The following is a 12,974-nucleotide window of genomic DNA, read 5'->3' as shown; positions in this document are numbered from 1 at the left end:
TACTCAACAACGTGGAAAATTTTGCGAAAAGATTTAGGTGTGAAGCCTTTCACTATTGGGCTATGCCAAGTGAAATCCCTACTCGGAGGGTACAACCAAAAGAGGTTTAAAAAACTCACAACCCTCATCAAGGATAAACTGAGAATGCACACTGGCATTCCCACAGGCCACGGCAGACTGCGAAGTCATCTACACATGATCGGGATTTGGTCTACGGACTCTTGTCCTTTCTGCGACCAATCTCAGGGGACCCCAATGTCATCTGTTGAGTCATCTCGTCCAATTGCAGCCAGAGGAAGGGCGCATACGCTCAATATAACCCAGCCTTATTTTGAGACTAATAAGGGAACTGGGCTTAGATGAGGTACTGTGATGAGGAGAGAGCACAAGAGGCCATAAGGTCGAAGTCTATGGTCCTATAAAATCTATCTCTCTATCTAGTGCATAAGGTGAGAATAAATTCGCAGAAAAAAGTTCCGTTAATTAGAGATGATCTCCACGTGAAAGCCTTGCGTCGCCCAACTGGTCATCTTTTAACAACGCGCTTGATGAAAATTAGACTCAACAGATGCAAGCAGCTTCTTCGGTGGCATGCGGTTAACGTCCATGAAAATATCCTTTACACACATGAGAAAACTTTCACTGTTGAAAAAGTTTTTTTATAAGCAAAACGAAAAAGTCTCTGCAATCACTTCTAAAGACACAAGAAATGTTGTTCCAAGGGTTCAGCGTAGCCACCAACCAGCCTCCGTAATGGTTTGGTGGGGAGTATCCCATAAAGGCGGTACAGCTCTTCATTTCTGCGACAAAGGGGTTAGGACCGGGGCAAAGTGTGCCAGCAGGATATCTTAGAAGGCGTGGTGAAGCAGTTGAGCTGAAAATTTCTTCAATGGAGAGCGTTGGCATTTCCAGCAAGATGCCACTCCAGCCCAGAAGGCGGAAACCACCCAGCAGTGGCTTAAAAATAAATATCCAGGGTTCATAGCCGCAGAAGATTAGCCGTCTGGAAGTCCTGATCTGAATCCACTGCACTGCAGTTTGTAGTTAGAATTGGAGAACGTGGCCTGTCGAAGGCCTCATCGAAATTTTGAGAGTCTCAAACAATCTTTGGTTCGAGCAGCGCCGTCAGTACATATCTAATTACAAATCATAGAACATCACCCAACTAATCTGAAACAAAACTATAATAATCTGGTGAATACTGTAGCCAAATGAGTTGGTACGTGACTACCATTCGGAGTTCCGAGAGAATCTCCATAAAACACCGAAATGAAAGAAAAAAGTTGTTTCTAATAGCGGTGGCCAATGGCAAACCTCCGAGTGTATTTCTGCCCTGAAAAAGCTCCTCCTAAAAAATATCTGCCATTCGGAGTCGGCTTAAATTTGTAGGTCCTTGGAAAAATATCAAGACGCACATCATAAATTGGAGGAGGAGCTGGGTCAAATACCCAAAAAGGGAGTAAGCGTCAATTTTATGTATATACTTAGTCCTGCCATAAGTTCTGTGGCAAGTTACGTCAGTTATAGATATGAAATTATAATCCCTCTTTTTTAATTAAATTAGTTTTATGTAAATATAAAGAAAAAAAATTTTAAATTTTCATTCGAAATGGTCACCATTTGCTTTAACACAATCCTTCAAACGATTAGGCCATTCAGCTGTTGCAGCACGCACAGTTTCCATGGTTTAATAAACTTTGCTGAAAAAATATTCAAACAAATAAAAATTCAGGTACATCTGAGTTAAGAACGCTTAGTTCAGCTTTAAATGCTAACTTTTGCTCAAGTTCCATGTTTTAAGATTTACTTTCTCTTTTTTGTTGTTTCACTGTTTCCTTTTTTGTTTTTTTGCTAGTGCATATCTCATTTTTTCGATTTAATACTTTTCTATGTTCTTGTCCCGCTTCACAGCCACAAGGGCACACAACCCACCACCAAAGAATTCACTTACCACGTCGACTGCCCTTGCAACTAACTACTCTGTAGCCTTTTCCGTTTTTCTATTGCACATATTGCCTTTTCATTCTTTTTCTCTCTCTTTCAGTACCCACAGAAAGCGCCATCAAATGAAATTGCTTTTCAAAAACATCCTAGGCAATAGCGTTGGGGAGAAATTAATAAAAAAAAAGAAAATGTGAAAATTTGCTCAGCCGAAATCAAACAAGAATTCTTGAAATCTCATTTTTGTACTTTTTCTAGGCGGCTTTGGTTGCGCGGCATCTTTTTCACTTTTTATAGCATTTCATTTCTTTGAGAAAAAAAAAAATTAAAGCACCTCATTTCGTTTTCAACACCATAGCAGTGCGATGGTAAATGGCGATAGTGAATTGAAAAATAAGAGGCTTTACGACACGCGATTAACCTGCAGTGTTTGTTGTTGTTCGGATGGCTATTTCGCTAAGAACAAAAACTGCGTTTAGCTGCGCGAAAGTGGTGAGACTTCTTAGCTTTGAAAGTGAATTTATATTGATGATTGAAAAGAGTAAATTTTTTTAAGAACAGGAAAGGCTTGACTGTCTTTCGTTGGAAAGTAATTTTACGAGGTATAGGTGAGCGTTGGAGATTCACCATAGAACATTTAAGGAAGAAGTAAACTGGCTCAGTTGAGTAGATTTGTACCGTTCAGTTGGTCGCTTGATCGATACCCATTTCAGGTATGAAAGCTGGTAAATGACAACGTTTTATTTGTTAGCGTGAGCCTTTCTGGCGTTTCATCCGCCCAGCAGCTTCCCCCAATTTTCATGTGAACAGGAACACAAATGAGCCTGATAATAAAGTTAGTAAAGTACTCGAATGTAGTGGAGGAAGAGGCGGACATTTCCCGATCAGTTCAACGAGCCTAGAGCGCCAATTGCCGCATTGCTGTCGAAGCGAGAAGATCTTCGTAAAATACTTATCCATCAACATCGATCCATCTGTGAAATGGTTTATCATGCCCTATCTTCAAATGCTGTTCCTCGCCTACTCTTGCTTTGAGGGATTATGATTGAATTAGTTAGATTGGTTTATTCATTTGACGTCGAAAAACGGGCTCCAAATGTATACCCCTTCCAAGTATTAATTGAAGTAAAGAGCTCAGTTCATTTTCATAGTTACCTGACAGATGGCCTACCATATATATATAAGCTCCAATTATAGTTCCTTGGCAGTTTTGCGTTTGTTCCAAAATGAAGGTAAAAGGATGGAAAATTACACAAATTATTCTGTACTACTACGACCAAGTTAAAAAGTTCGAGTAGAACGAAAACGAGAAAAATTTTATTTATGTCACCAATACAGTTTCGAACCTTATAGCAAACCGGTTGTTTCAGTGATTTTGTGCTGGTGACCTGAACGTTAGTTACGAGGCAACCTCAAGTAACAATCAATCGTCGGAAATGTCGATAAAGTCACGAAAAATGTAGAAACGGATCATCACATGAGCACTAATTCCACTGCCCACGAACTGAAGATGTGGCTCAGAATGTTTCGAAGTCATTTTCATAAGGCCGATCTAAAGAATAAAATTAAGTCATACGTAGTAGACGCAAAATAGCGTTTTGGACTGGATTTGCGTTGGGGTTTCTTTGCGGAAATGTAACGAAGTCGATCCATTTATGAAGCGGCTATAAAAAATGGATTGCCTGAGAGAATGATTTTGACTTTGTGTTTTATTGACTTGGTGGAACTGGAAGCGAATTATATACCATGAGCTACTTCCATTGATTCAAACACACCACTCGGACCACTGCCGTCAACAATTGGCCAAACTGAATCGACCAAAGACGGTCAGAATTGTTGAATTGTCACTGGTAAGCTAACACATCCTCTATACACCATAGTCTTCCACGCGATCGTAACCTCTTCAAGCTTTTGCTAAATAATTTTTTTGTTTTTTTGGTACAAAACTCACCTCAACCGAAGCTGGCAAAAGTGAGCCGATTATTAAAATTTATGATTACGAAATTGTGTACATTGCATTTGCCTGTTCGCTTTACGTAAAGAATATAAATCAAAATGTTATGTGAGTTGTACTATGAAATATTCGGGTATTACTAAGATAAAAAACTTCCCGGAATATATTCAGAAAATTGAAAGTACAAGTATATTCTTCAAAAGTGATATTAGCGCCTTCAAAGTGCTTCCCATTAACTGGAACGCACTTATGCCAGCCTTTGATCTAACGCTCGAAACATTTCCGCAACTCTATTTTCGGTGTATCCATCAGCGCCATCTTGATTCCCCGTAGTGGTTTTTCGACCTGAACAAACTGGGAAGCCATATTTGTGAAATCGATAGCTCTTGGATATTAATAGTTACGTTCTGGGTAAAAATTACACGAATAAAGAATTTTCTGTGCGACGGTGCGTTACCTCGGTACAAAATCCACGAGTTGTTTTTTCACAAATCCTTTCTTTTTTGGCGAATTGCTTCACGTAAACCTCTCATCGTGCCCATGTAATAGTCCTTATTAGTTGTCTGACCTTTTGGTAAAAATTTGTAGCATACAATACCGTTGTAATCCATAAAAACCATGAGTATCGCTTTCTTTTTGACTGAAAACGACATCGTTTTTCTCGTTTTGCTTCATTTGCTGCTCTCCATTCACTCGCACGTTGTCTGGATTGAGTGTCGTACTCCTTAACCCATGGGTCATCTCTAAGATGATATGGATAAGATTGACATTTGGTGCTGTGCGAATGGGCTATCGGCAAACTCTACCTGGATACGTATTGCCCTCTTTCCAGAAGGAGGAAGCTTGATGAACTTGTTCTGCCTAAGCTCAAAGGAGTCACAATCCCGCTATCCAAAGATATTAAATATCTTGAAGTAATCGTCGATAGTAAACTCCTTTAGAAGTCATACGTTGAAACAAATACATCCAAAGCACTGACCTGGCCTGCCAATTGGGGTCAGACTCTGAAAATGAGCCCGGCAAACACTCTTCTCGCATTTTCACGGATGGCTCCAGGACCGAGCTTGGCTCCGGCTCTGGTGCCTACGTGGAATCCAGCGGGACAAAGCTACACTTTGCTCTTAGAATACACGCATCTGTGTTTGAAGCGGAAGTGTATACTATTCAAGAAGCGAAAAACTTTGTTGTGGAAAACAGATGGAGAGGCAGATCTCTATGTGTCGGCAGCGAACGCAAATCTTCAAGGATAATTGAGTCCGGCAAATACAGGCTGAACTATGACGGTAGACATAATATCCTGATGCTAACATGGGTTGCGGGAGTATCGCGGGTAACGAGAGCTCTGACTCTTTAGTTAGGAAGAAGTTGGCCTTAGACCCCGTTCTGCCGTTCCTTTCTGCAGCCATCAACGTAACGGGTAGCAAACGGGTTACATTAACCCACAAGTGAGCCTGACAGGCCGGGAGAAGCTGCAGATGGACAAAACTGATGTTACCTGTCATGTTCGACCGACTGTCGTAGAACCTCCTGTGATTAAACAGAAGGGACTGTAGGCATCTCGTTGGCCACTTTCTATGGGCGAATCACATGGAAAAGGTAGGCATCTCAGACAGTGAAATCCAGCATGTCCAGCATATGTAGAGGAGGATGAGACGGCGGATCACTTTATGGGCGTCTTTGGCGCTGATGATGATTATGAAGCGACCACCTTGGCTCCTTGGCACCACAAGATCTACTCAGATTTCTTCGGAGGTCGGGTAAATTTCAAAAAAATTAAAAAGGGAACCCGAATGTAGTACAATCGGATTAATATTGTCTGAGTGCTCTACTTGCTAGCCTGTCCCCATAAAAAAACAAAACCCCACAGAAAAAACAAAATGATCCGCTTGGTGAATGTTGGATATAGGTCGGATTCAGCCTTTGAAATTATGTCTTTGGTAATATCAACCAAGTCCATTTTTTGCATGAAATTTATTTTCTTTGGGAACAGTTTTGCGGCAGTACTTTTGATTGATTTGCGGTTATTGATCAACTTTTCTTTCACTTTATTCTTGTTCCCATGTCACTCGTAAGCGTCTGTTTTCTTTAAAGTGCCATTACAGCAACAGTTTCCCAACATTTCTAAGGTTTTCTCACCTCCGAATTTATTTTTATTAATTAGTATGAGCTCCTTGTTGCAAATTCGGTATTTCTAGCAAAAGTACCATAAGTGCAAGTGTTAGAAATGTTATCAACAGCCTAAAAAAACTCAAAAATATTGAAAGCACACGCAAGGAGTTCCCGTACTAGAAAATTTCGAAAGCGCTCATCTACCACTAAAGCTGAATCTAGAAGCCTAAGAAATTGATAATGGCTTTACGTTTCTATTTGCTTTTTCTAGTAGGAGAGAAACGTCGTAATAGATCTTTAGCCTTTTTACAAATTCAAATCACATTTGTGACATTTATTGCGGCCCCAGCCAGGATGTTAAGAAAAAAACCACATTTGCAATACATTCACATGTCTAATTTGCTCATAAACATATTTAATAATTTTATAATCTATATGAGTACATACATACGTACCGAGATATATTTAGTATGGGCATTTTTTACAATCATTATTTTTTTTTTTTTGTTTTTGCTTTTTTTGATTCTATCGTCATAGTTGTTTTCGTTTACATTTCCCCTTCTGGGTAATGTCAGAATGCCGAAATTCAGAATTTCTGCTGATAAGGTTGGATACAACCGGTGTTCTCTGGTAAATCACATTGACCCTTCAAAGAGTTGAAATATTTGTCACCACAGCTAACTCTCAATGCGTCACCGTTGCGACAAATGTAGTATTCGTTGCAACTTCTTAATGAGGCTAGCATAAAACCATTCGTTTTGCCCCGACAAGCGTATCGTATATATAAATCTACATTGGATTCATGCGATTGCGGTGGTAACACAGAAATAGTATTGATTGGTTCTCGAGCAGGTCGCACAAAAACATTTGGTTTTATCGTTACGACAGATGCTTGCATTTTAATATCACTTGCATCTGCTGAGGAGCTACACACTGGGGGTGGTGTCGTTGGGCATGGTTCTGGCGTAGTTGTGCATGGTTTTGGTGTAGTTGTAGTTATTGTTGAGCATGGTGTTGTTGTAGTGGTGCATGTTGTTGTTGTAGTGGTGCATGTTGTTGTTGTGGGGGCTGGTGTTGTGGTGGTGCATGTTGTTGTTGTCGTGGTGGCTGGTGGTGTGGTGCGTGTTGTTGTTGTGCAGGTTGTTGTTGTCGTGGTAGCTAGTGTTGTTGTTGTTGTGGGAGCTGGTGTTGTGGTGGTGCATGTTGTTGTTGTTGTGGTGGCTGGTGTTGTGGTGCGTGTTGTTGTTGTGCGTGTTGTTGTTGTGCGTGTTGTTGTTGTTGTGGGGGCTGGTGTTGTGGTGCATGTCGTTGTTGTTGTTGGGGCTGGTGTTGTCGTTGCTGTTGAGCATGTTGTGGTTGTAGTTGTGCATGTTGTTGTTGTCGTGGGGGCTGGTGTTGTGGTGCATGTTGTTGTTTTCGTGGTGGATGGTGTAGTTGTGCATGTTGTTGTTGTCGTGGTAGCTAGTGTTGTTGTGCGTGTTGTTGTTGTTGTGGGGGCTGGTGTTGTGGTGCATGTTGTTGTTGTTGGGGCTGGTGTTGTCGTTGCTGTTGAGCATGTTGTGGTTGTAGTTGTGCATGTTGTTGTTGTCGTGGGGGCTGGTGTTGTGGTGCATGTTGTTGTTTTCGTGGTGGCTGGTGTAGTTGTGCATGTTGTTGGTGTCGTCGTAGCTAGTGTTGTTGTGCGTGTTGTTGTTGTTGTGGGGGCTGGTGTTGTGGTGCATGTTGTTGTTGTTGTTGGGGCTGGTGTTGTGGTGCGTGTTGTTGTTGTGCGTGTTGTTGTTGTGCGTGTTATTGTTGTGCGTGTTGTTGTTGTTGTGGGGGCTGGTGTTGTGGTGCATGTCGTTGTTGTTGTTGGGGCTGGTGTTGTCGTTGCTGTTGAGCATGTTGTGGTTGTAGTTGTGCATGTTGTTGTTGTCGTACTACATGGCACTGGTGTTGTTGTACATGGCTCATTATCTCCACCACACGACGATTTAATATCACATTTCAGTAGTGCCAAATTATATTCCTGCCCACTTGGGCATACACCCGAGGCAACCACATTATTATCACAGCATTTGTACCACTCCGCTTGATTTTCGCCCACAACATAGCCGCTAGCTTTTCCTGCGCACGGTGCATTGGCAGCAGCTGGTCTAGGAACAGCAAACATTTCGCGATCCTCAATACATCCAGGATTCTGATCGACACATGTGTTTTTCTCAGAATCGTAATAATTGGGACATTCCAACTCAACGCTTGCACCATTGTAGCACTGATAATATCTAGAGCAACTTCCTGGCACTATGGCCTTGAAACCATTCACCTTTTTGCGGCATAAAAAGCGGCTATACAAAGTATTGTCGACGGCGCGTGCATTCTGACTCAAACTGCCGGCATTTACAATAGCCGTCAGGGCCAATAAGGCGCTTAAAAATACTTCAAACGAAAAGAGAAAATTAAATTAATATGTAGGAGTATTTTCATAAAATCTAAAAAAAAATGGAATGTCTGTTATAAGGGATGAAGCATAGACGATATCAAAGGCTTTCTAAAAATTGGAGATATGCAATGTACAGAATTGTTTGTTTTTGGGAAATAGTACTCAAATGAGACAATTTGTCCCTGATTTTAGAAAAGATCATTACCCGATATATTTAATTATGGAAAAGTATTAGACCCGACTGAAAGAGTATACCAATAGCAATAGAGCGATATTGTAGATATTGTCTCCACTCTTCTCGCATACGTCAGTAGCGAAGTCAAGAGATGGTGTGAAAATCCGGAGTTTCAGCCGTGAACAAAAGAGTCCAGCTACCATCATTCGACCATAACGAAGTAGAAAAATCGTGGCTAAAGAACAACAAATTCGCGGGTCTAGAGATACTGGTAAGTATGATATATGCGTGCACGAATGATTGATTGACGGATAAGGTGCAAGAGACTAAGAGTTTTGATATGACTTATAAGGTTGTATCTAGCGTATTTTCATCAAGACTTACACCTACAGTTCATCAACTCATTTATCCTTATCATTGTAGTTGTAGTTTTAGAGCTGCCAAATGCGTAAAGAGATATACAAGTGGTAAAGACCGACATACGTAAGCACCTTGTATATTTTAAGAGTCCACAAAAAGGAGTTTTCTATTTGCTGCGTTAAATGAATTTCGTATCCCTACGGCATTCACTCAGCTCAAGCTAAGAAATATCTCCCCGAGATGATTGAATACGAATAAAGGTGATTTCCACCAGGGTGACTCCCTGCCGTGTGACTTTTTCAAGCTAATGCTGGAAAAGATTTTTCGAGCTGCAGAACTAAATTGTTCAGATACCATTTTTATAAGAAGTACATCCTACCGATATCTGTGTCTCCAAACTCTCGGGTTGAAGCCTGCGTTTTACCATTCTTTGATTTTTAAGCCCTTCCCTTGATATTTCCGCTTTCTTTTTTATCCTTTTCCGTGAATCAATGGCAAGTTTTCCGAATTCAGTTAAAATTACAATAAATTATTCGCAGACAGTAAAATTTTTAGCATCCTGGCATCCGAAATATTTCTAGTATTGATATAAATAATTTGCCCGCATATCGTTTTTTTCACCGCATGCTCTGACTAGGCGCCATAACATCTGCAGAGAGATGATTTTTTATAGTACATAGTTCTTTAGTTCTTCTGGAAAATTTCATTTGAAAGCATTGACGTTGAACCCGATCAAATTCAGCCAGACATGAGTATTTTATCCCGACAAATATCGGGATCTCGGGATTGCTATTTTCTAATATCGAAAACCCGAGCACGGCCTGTTAGTGAATGCATTACACTTTCCTTACATCGTATGCAGTTTCAACAGACATATCGAGGATCTGGACTTCGCCGGTAACATCTGCCTCCTCTCTCACAAACTCACTGGCATGCAAGCGAATGTGAACAGACTAGTTACGGTGGCACGCACTGTCAGATTGAAGGTCAACATCGCCAAGGTGAAGGCTATAAGAGTCAACCACAATAAAGCAAGATCTCTAATTGTTGGCGGTTGTCCGGTGGAATATGTCGAAAGGCGGAATAGATGAAGATGTCAACTGCAGGCTAATCAAAACAAGGGCGGCGTTCGTACAAATGCATACAGTATGGGCGAGTTCATAAATCTCCAGTTACACTAAACTGCAAATATTCAGCTCTTGTGTGAAGTCAGTATAGTTGTAAACATGGCTTGTCTTCAACTCCATCACACAGTGACTACAATCTTTCGTCAACAAATGCCTCCGCATCATTTGTAGAGTATTCTGGCTGAATGCCATCAGCAACGACGCGTTGTGAAGAGCAACGAATCTGAATCCCATCCTATGGCAAATCAAATGCAGAAAATGGCGTTGGATAGGTGACACGCTAAGAAAACCACTAGATAGCATCACGGGTATGGCACTGGCCTGAAAACCGCAAGGGAGCAGCGGTAGCGGTCGGCCAAAGATTATTTGGATAAGGTTGATGTTGCGCGAGCTCGCTGATGGCGACATCGCAAAAACAACAGCCGTGTACTATGGAAGAGTCTTGTTGAGGGCCCATGCTTCCGAGCGGAGTAAAGAAGGATATAAAAAAGAAAATCTCATTGTCCAATAAAAATCATGTAGATCCAGATTTAAAATTTTATAAAAAAATTTGGAAAATTCTACGAACTTTAAGTTCTACAGTTTTACATTACAGGCATTTTTAGAAAAAAATTTGATTAGCATTTTAAAGCCCATTAAAGTTTAATCTAATAAAGCGACTTGGAAATTGCCTAGACATTCGCGTTAACTTTTTATAATTTTATCTTTTGCAACATCATTTTCCCTATATAAAAATAAATGTTGTGCTTTTGCGCTAAGTGCGTCTTTCAAAGTTTCTTCCACTAAGTTGCTTCAAAATCTTAATTGAGCTCTTCATATTTACTGTACAGTTACGTACAACTTTTGAATGCAAGTGGATTTTATGAGAAGCTTTTTCACATACTCGGAGGATTAGAAGTGCACAGCAAAGGCTGTCCACTAATACAAAAAAAATTCTATGTTTTATGATCGCGCTCAGGATCTAAGGCACGCAAATTACGCACATTCGTTTAGTTGTAATTTTATATAGGAAAAATTCTAGTATTTCTTTGAAAGTAAAAAAAAAGTTGGGATTGGTATGAAAAAAAAACACTAATTTCATTCCAATATTTTTGAAAATGCCTCGGCATCACCCAGTCTCTTTGTATGAGTACTGAAAACTAAAGTTGCTTCAAACTTTCTTCAGAAGTGTGAGCGCATCACACGCAACCAACGCAACCTTGCGCTTCTCAATTGCTTTGTATGTATGTATGCATGCACACTTATGAACTTACCGATAGTTTTACTCATCCTGCGCCTTGTGCTGCTGGACTACACCACTTTCACACTATTCTTAATATCCTTTGCTTTAGACGAAAATGACAATGCTAATGTGTTGGCAATGAGACCGGGGCTTGAACTTTGAGACAGCTTGCGAAATATGCTCTCTTATATACGAAATCAACTCATGGATCATTTGCAGCAGCGGCGTGATGGTAATGCAATTTTATCATTTGTTAAATATCAAAAATTGTTCGATACCAAATATTTCTGTAGTCTTTAAGTAATTAAAATGTGCAGATACAGGCGTACATAGATATATGTGTAGAGATAAGTACGGAACATAGATAGAGAGATACATATACATATGTATGCGTGTATATACATATGAAAGCTATTAGATACAAATTAACGGGCGCTGCTCACATGAAATGTTACCGTAGCGCCAGCACCGGCCAGCGCGAATTTTGAATCAGCTAAAAAAAGGAAAACTGGTGGCATTTTTTAAAATAGATTTTTGAAAATGTTACATTTTGCGTTTGCATACTCAAGTTGTGTTTTAAATGATCACCTTGTCTGCCTATCATAGTCCGTATGTATCGATAGCTTTAAGGCTGGCGGCTATCAAGTGAATGCTATCTGCACTGACATTTCGAAGGCTTATCTTGGATAGCATCATAGTTTTGCTTTGCACTCCTTCAAATATTTCTGAAACGACACTGACAAAATCGACGACATCCCTTCGTGGGTTCATTGATATTAATGCGCCATGTAGAAACATGCGCTGTTGCGATAATTTTCGTTTAGCTAGCTCGGGAGCATAGGGCCCCGACAAGAACCTTCTACTTTCTACTAGAAGAGTACGCGGTCGTGGGCTGTTGTTTTGGCGCCCTCTGATGTGATGTCGTCATCTGTCGACTCGCACAACATCAACCTTCTCCAAGTAATCTTTAGCCGACCGCGGTCTCTGCTCTCTTGCGGGTTCTAGGCAAGAGAATGGCACTCGTGATGCTATCTGGTGGTTTCCTAAGCGTGTTACTTATCCATCGCCATATTCTGCATTTGATTTGCCATAGGATGGGATTCTCATTCGTTGTTCTCCACAGCGCGTCGTTGCTGATGTCATTCGGCCAGAATATTCTACAAATGATGCGGAGGCATTTGTTGACGAAAGATTGTAGTCTCTGCGTGATGGTGTTAGAGACCAGCCTTGCTTCACTTCCGTACAACAATACTGACTTCACACATGAGCGAACGCCGGCCTTGCTCTTCATCTTCATCTGCTCCGCCATATGTGGTGATAGTGCAGCCAAGGTAGCAGAAGCTTTCGACAAATTCCACCGGGCTCCCATGAACTATTACAGGTCTTGCTTTATTGTGGTTGACTCTTATAGCCTTCGACTTGGCGATGTTGGCCTCCAGTCCGACAGTGCGTGCCAGCGTGACTAGTCGGCCCGCCTTCGATTGCATGTCAGTGAGTTTGTGAGAGAGTAGACAAATGTCATCGGCTAAGTTCTGATCCTCACGATGTCTGATGAAACTCCATGCGATGCCTCTTTTGTGCAGAGTCAGTTGGCTCATAGGGCCATCTAGGATGATGGCGAAGAGAAGGGCGGCAGGGGACAACCTTGCCTTATGGAGCGCTGC

At 41.0% G+C, this 12,974-nt stretch overlaps 1 protein-coding gene across 1 annotated transcript; it reads right to left on the bottom strand.

Annotated features, from left to right (window-relative positions):
• Positions 1–6,385: 6,385 nt before the first annotated feature.
• Positions 6,386–11,456, bottom strand: LOC128864319 (mucin-2). Its single transcript, XM_054103929.1, has 2 exons — positions 11,342–11,456; positions 6,386–8,422 (listed from the first exon to the last, which is right to left on the bottom strand). The coding sequence occupies exons 1-2, from the start codon at positions 11,355–11,357 to the stop codon at positions 6,591–6,593; spliced, it is 1,848 nt and encodes a 615-aa protein (XP_053959904.1). The 5' UTR covers positions 11,358–11,456; the 3' UTR covers positions 6,386–6,590.
• Positions 11,457–12,974: the final 1,518 nt, after the last annotated feature.

Source organism: Anastrepha ludens, chromosome 5 (assembly GCF_028408465.1).
Source record: "Anastrepha ludens isolate Willacy chromosome 5, idAnaLude1.1, whole genome shotgun sequence".
NCBI classification, from domain to species: Eukaryota; Metazoa; Arthropoda; class Insecta; order Diptera; family Tephritidae; genus Anastrepha; species Anastrepha ludens.
This window is presented reverse-complemented; position numbering and strand designations above follow the sequence as displayed.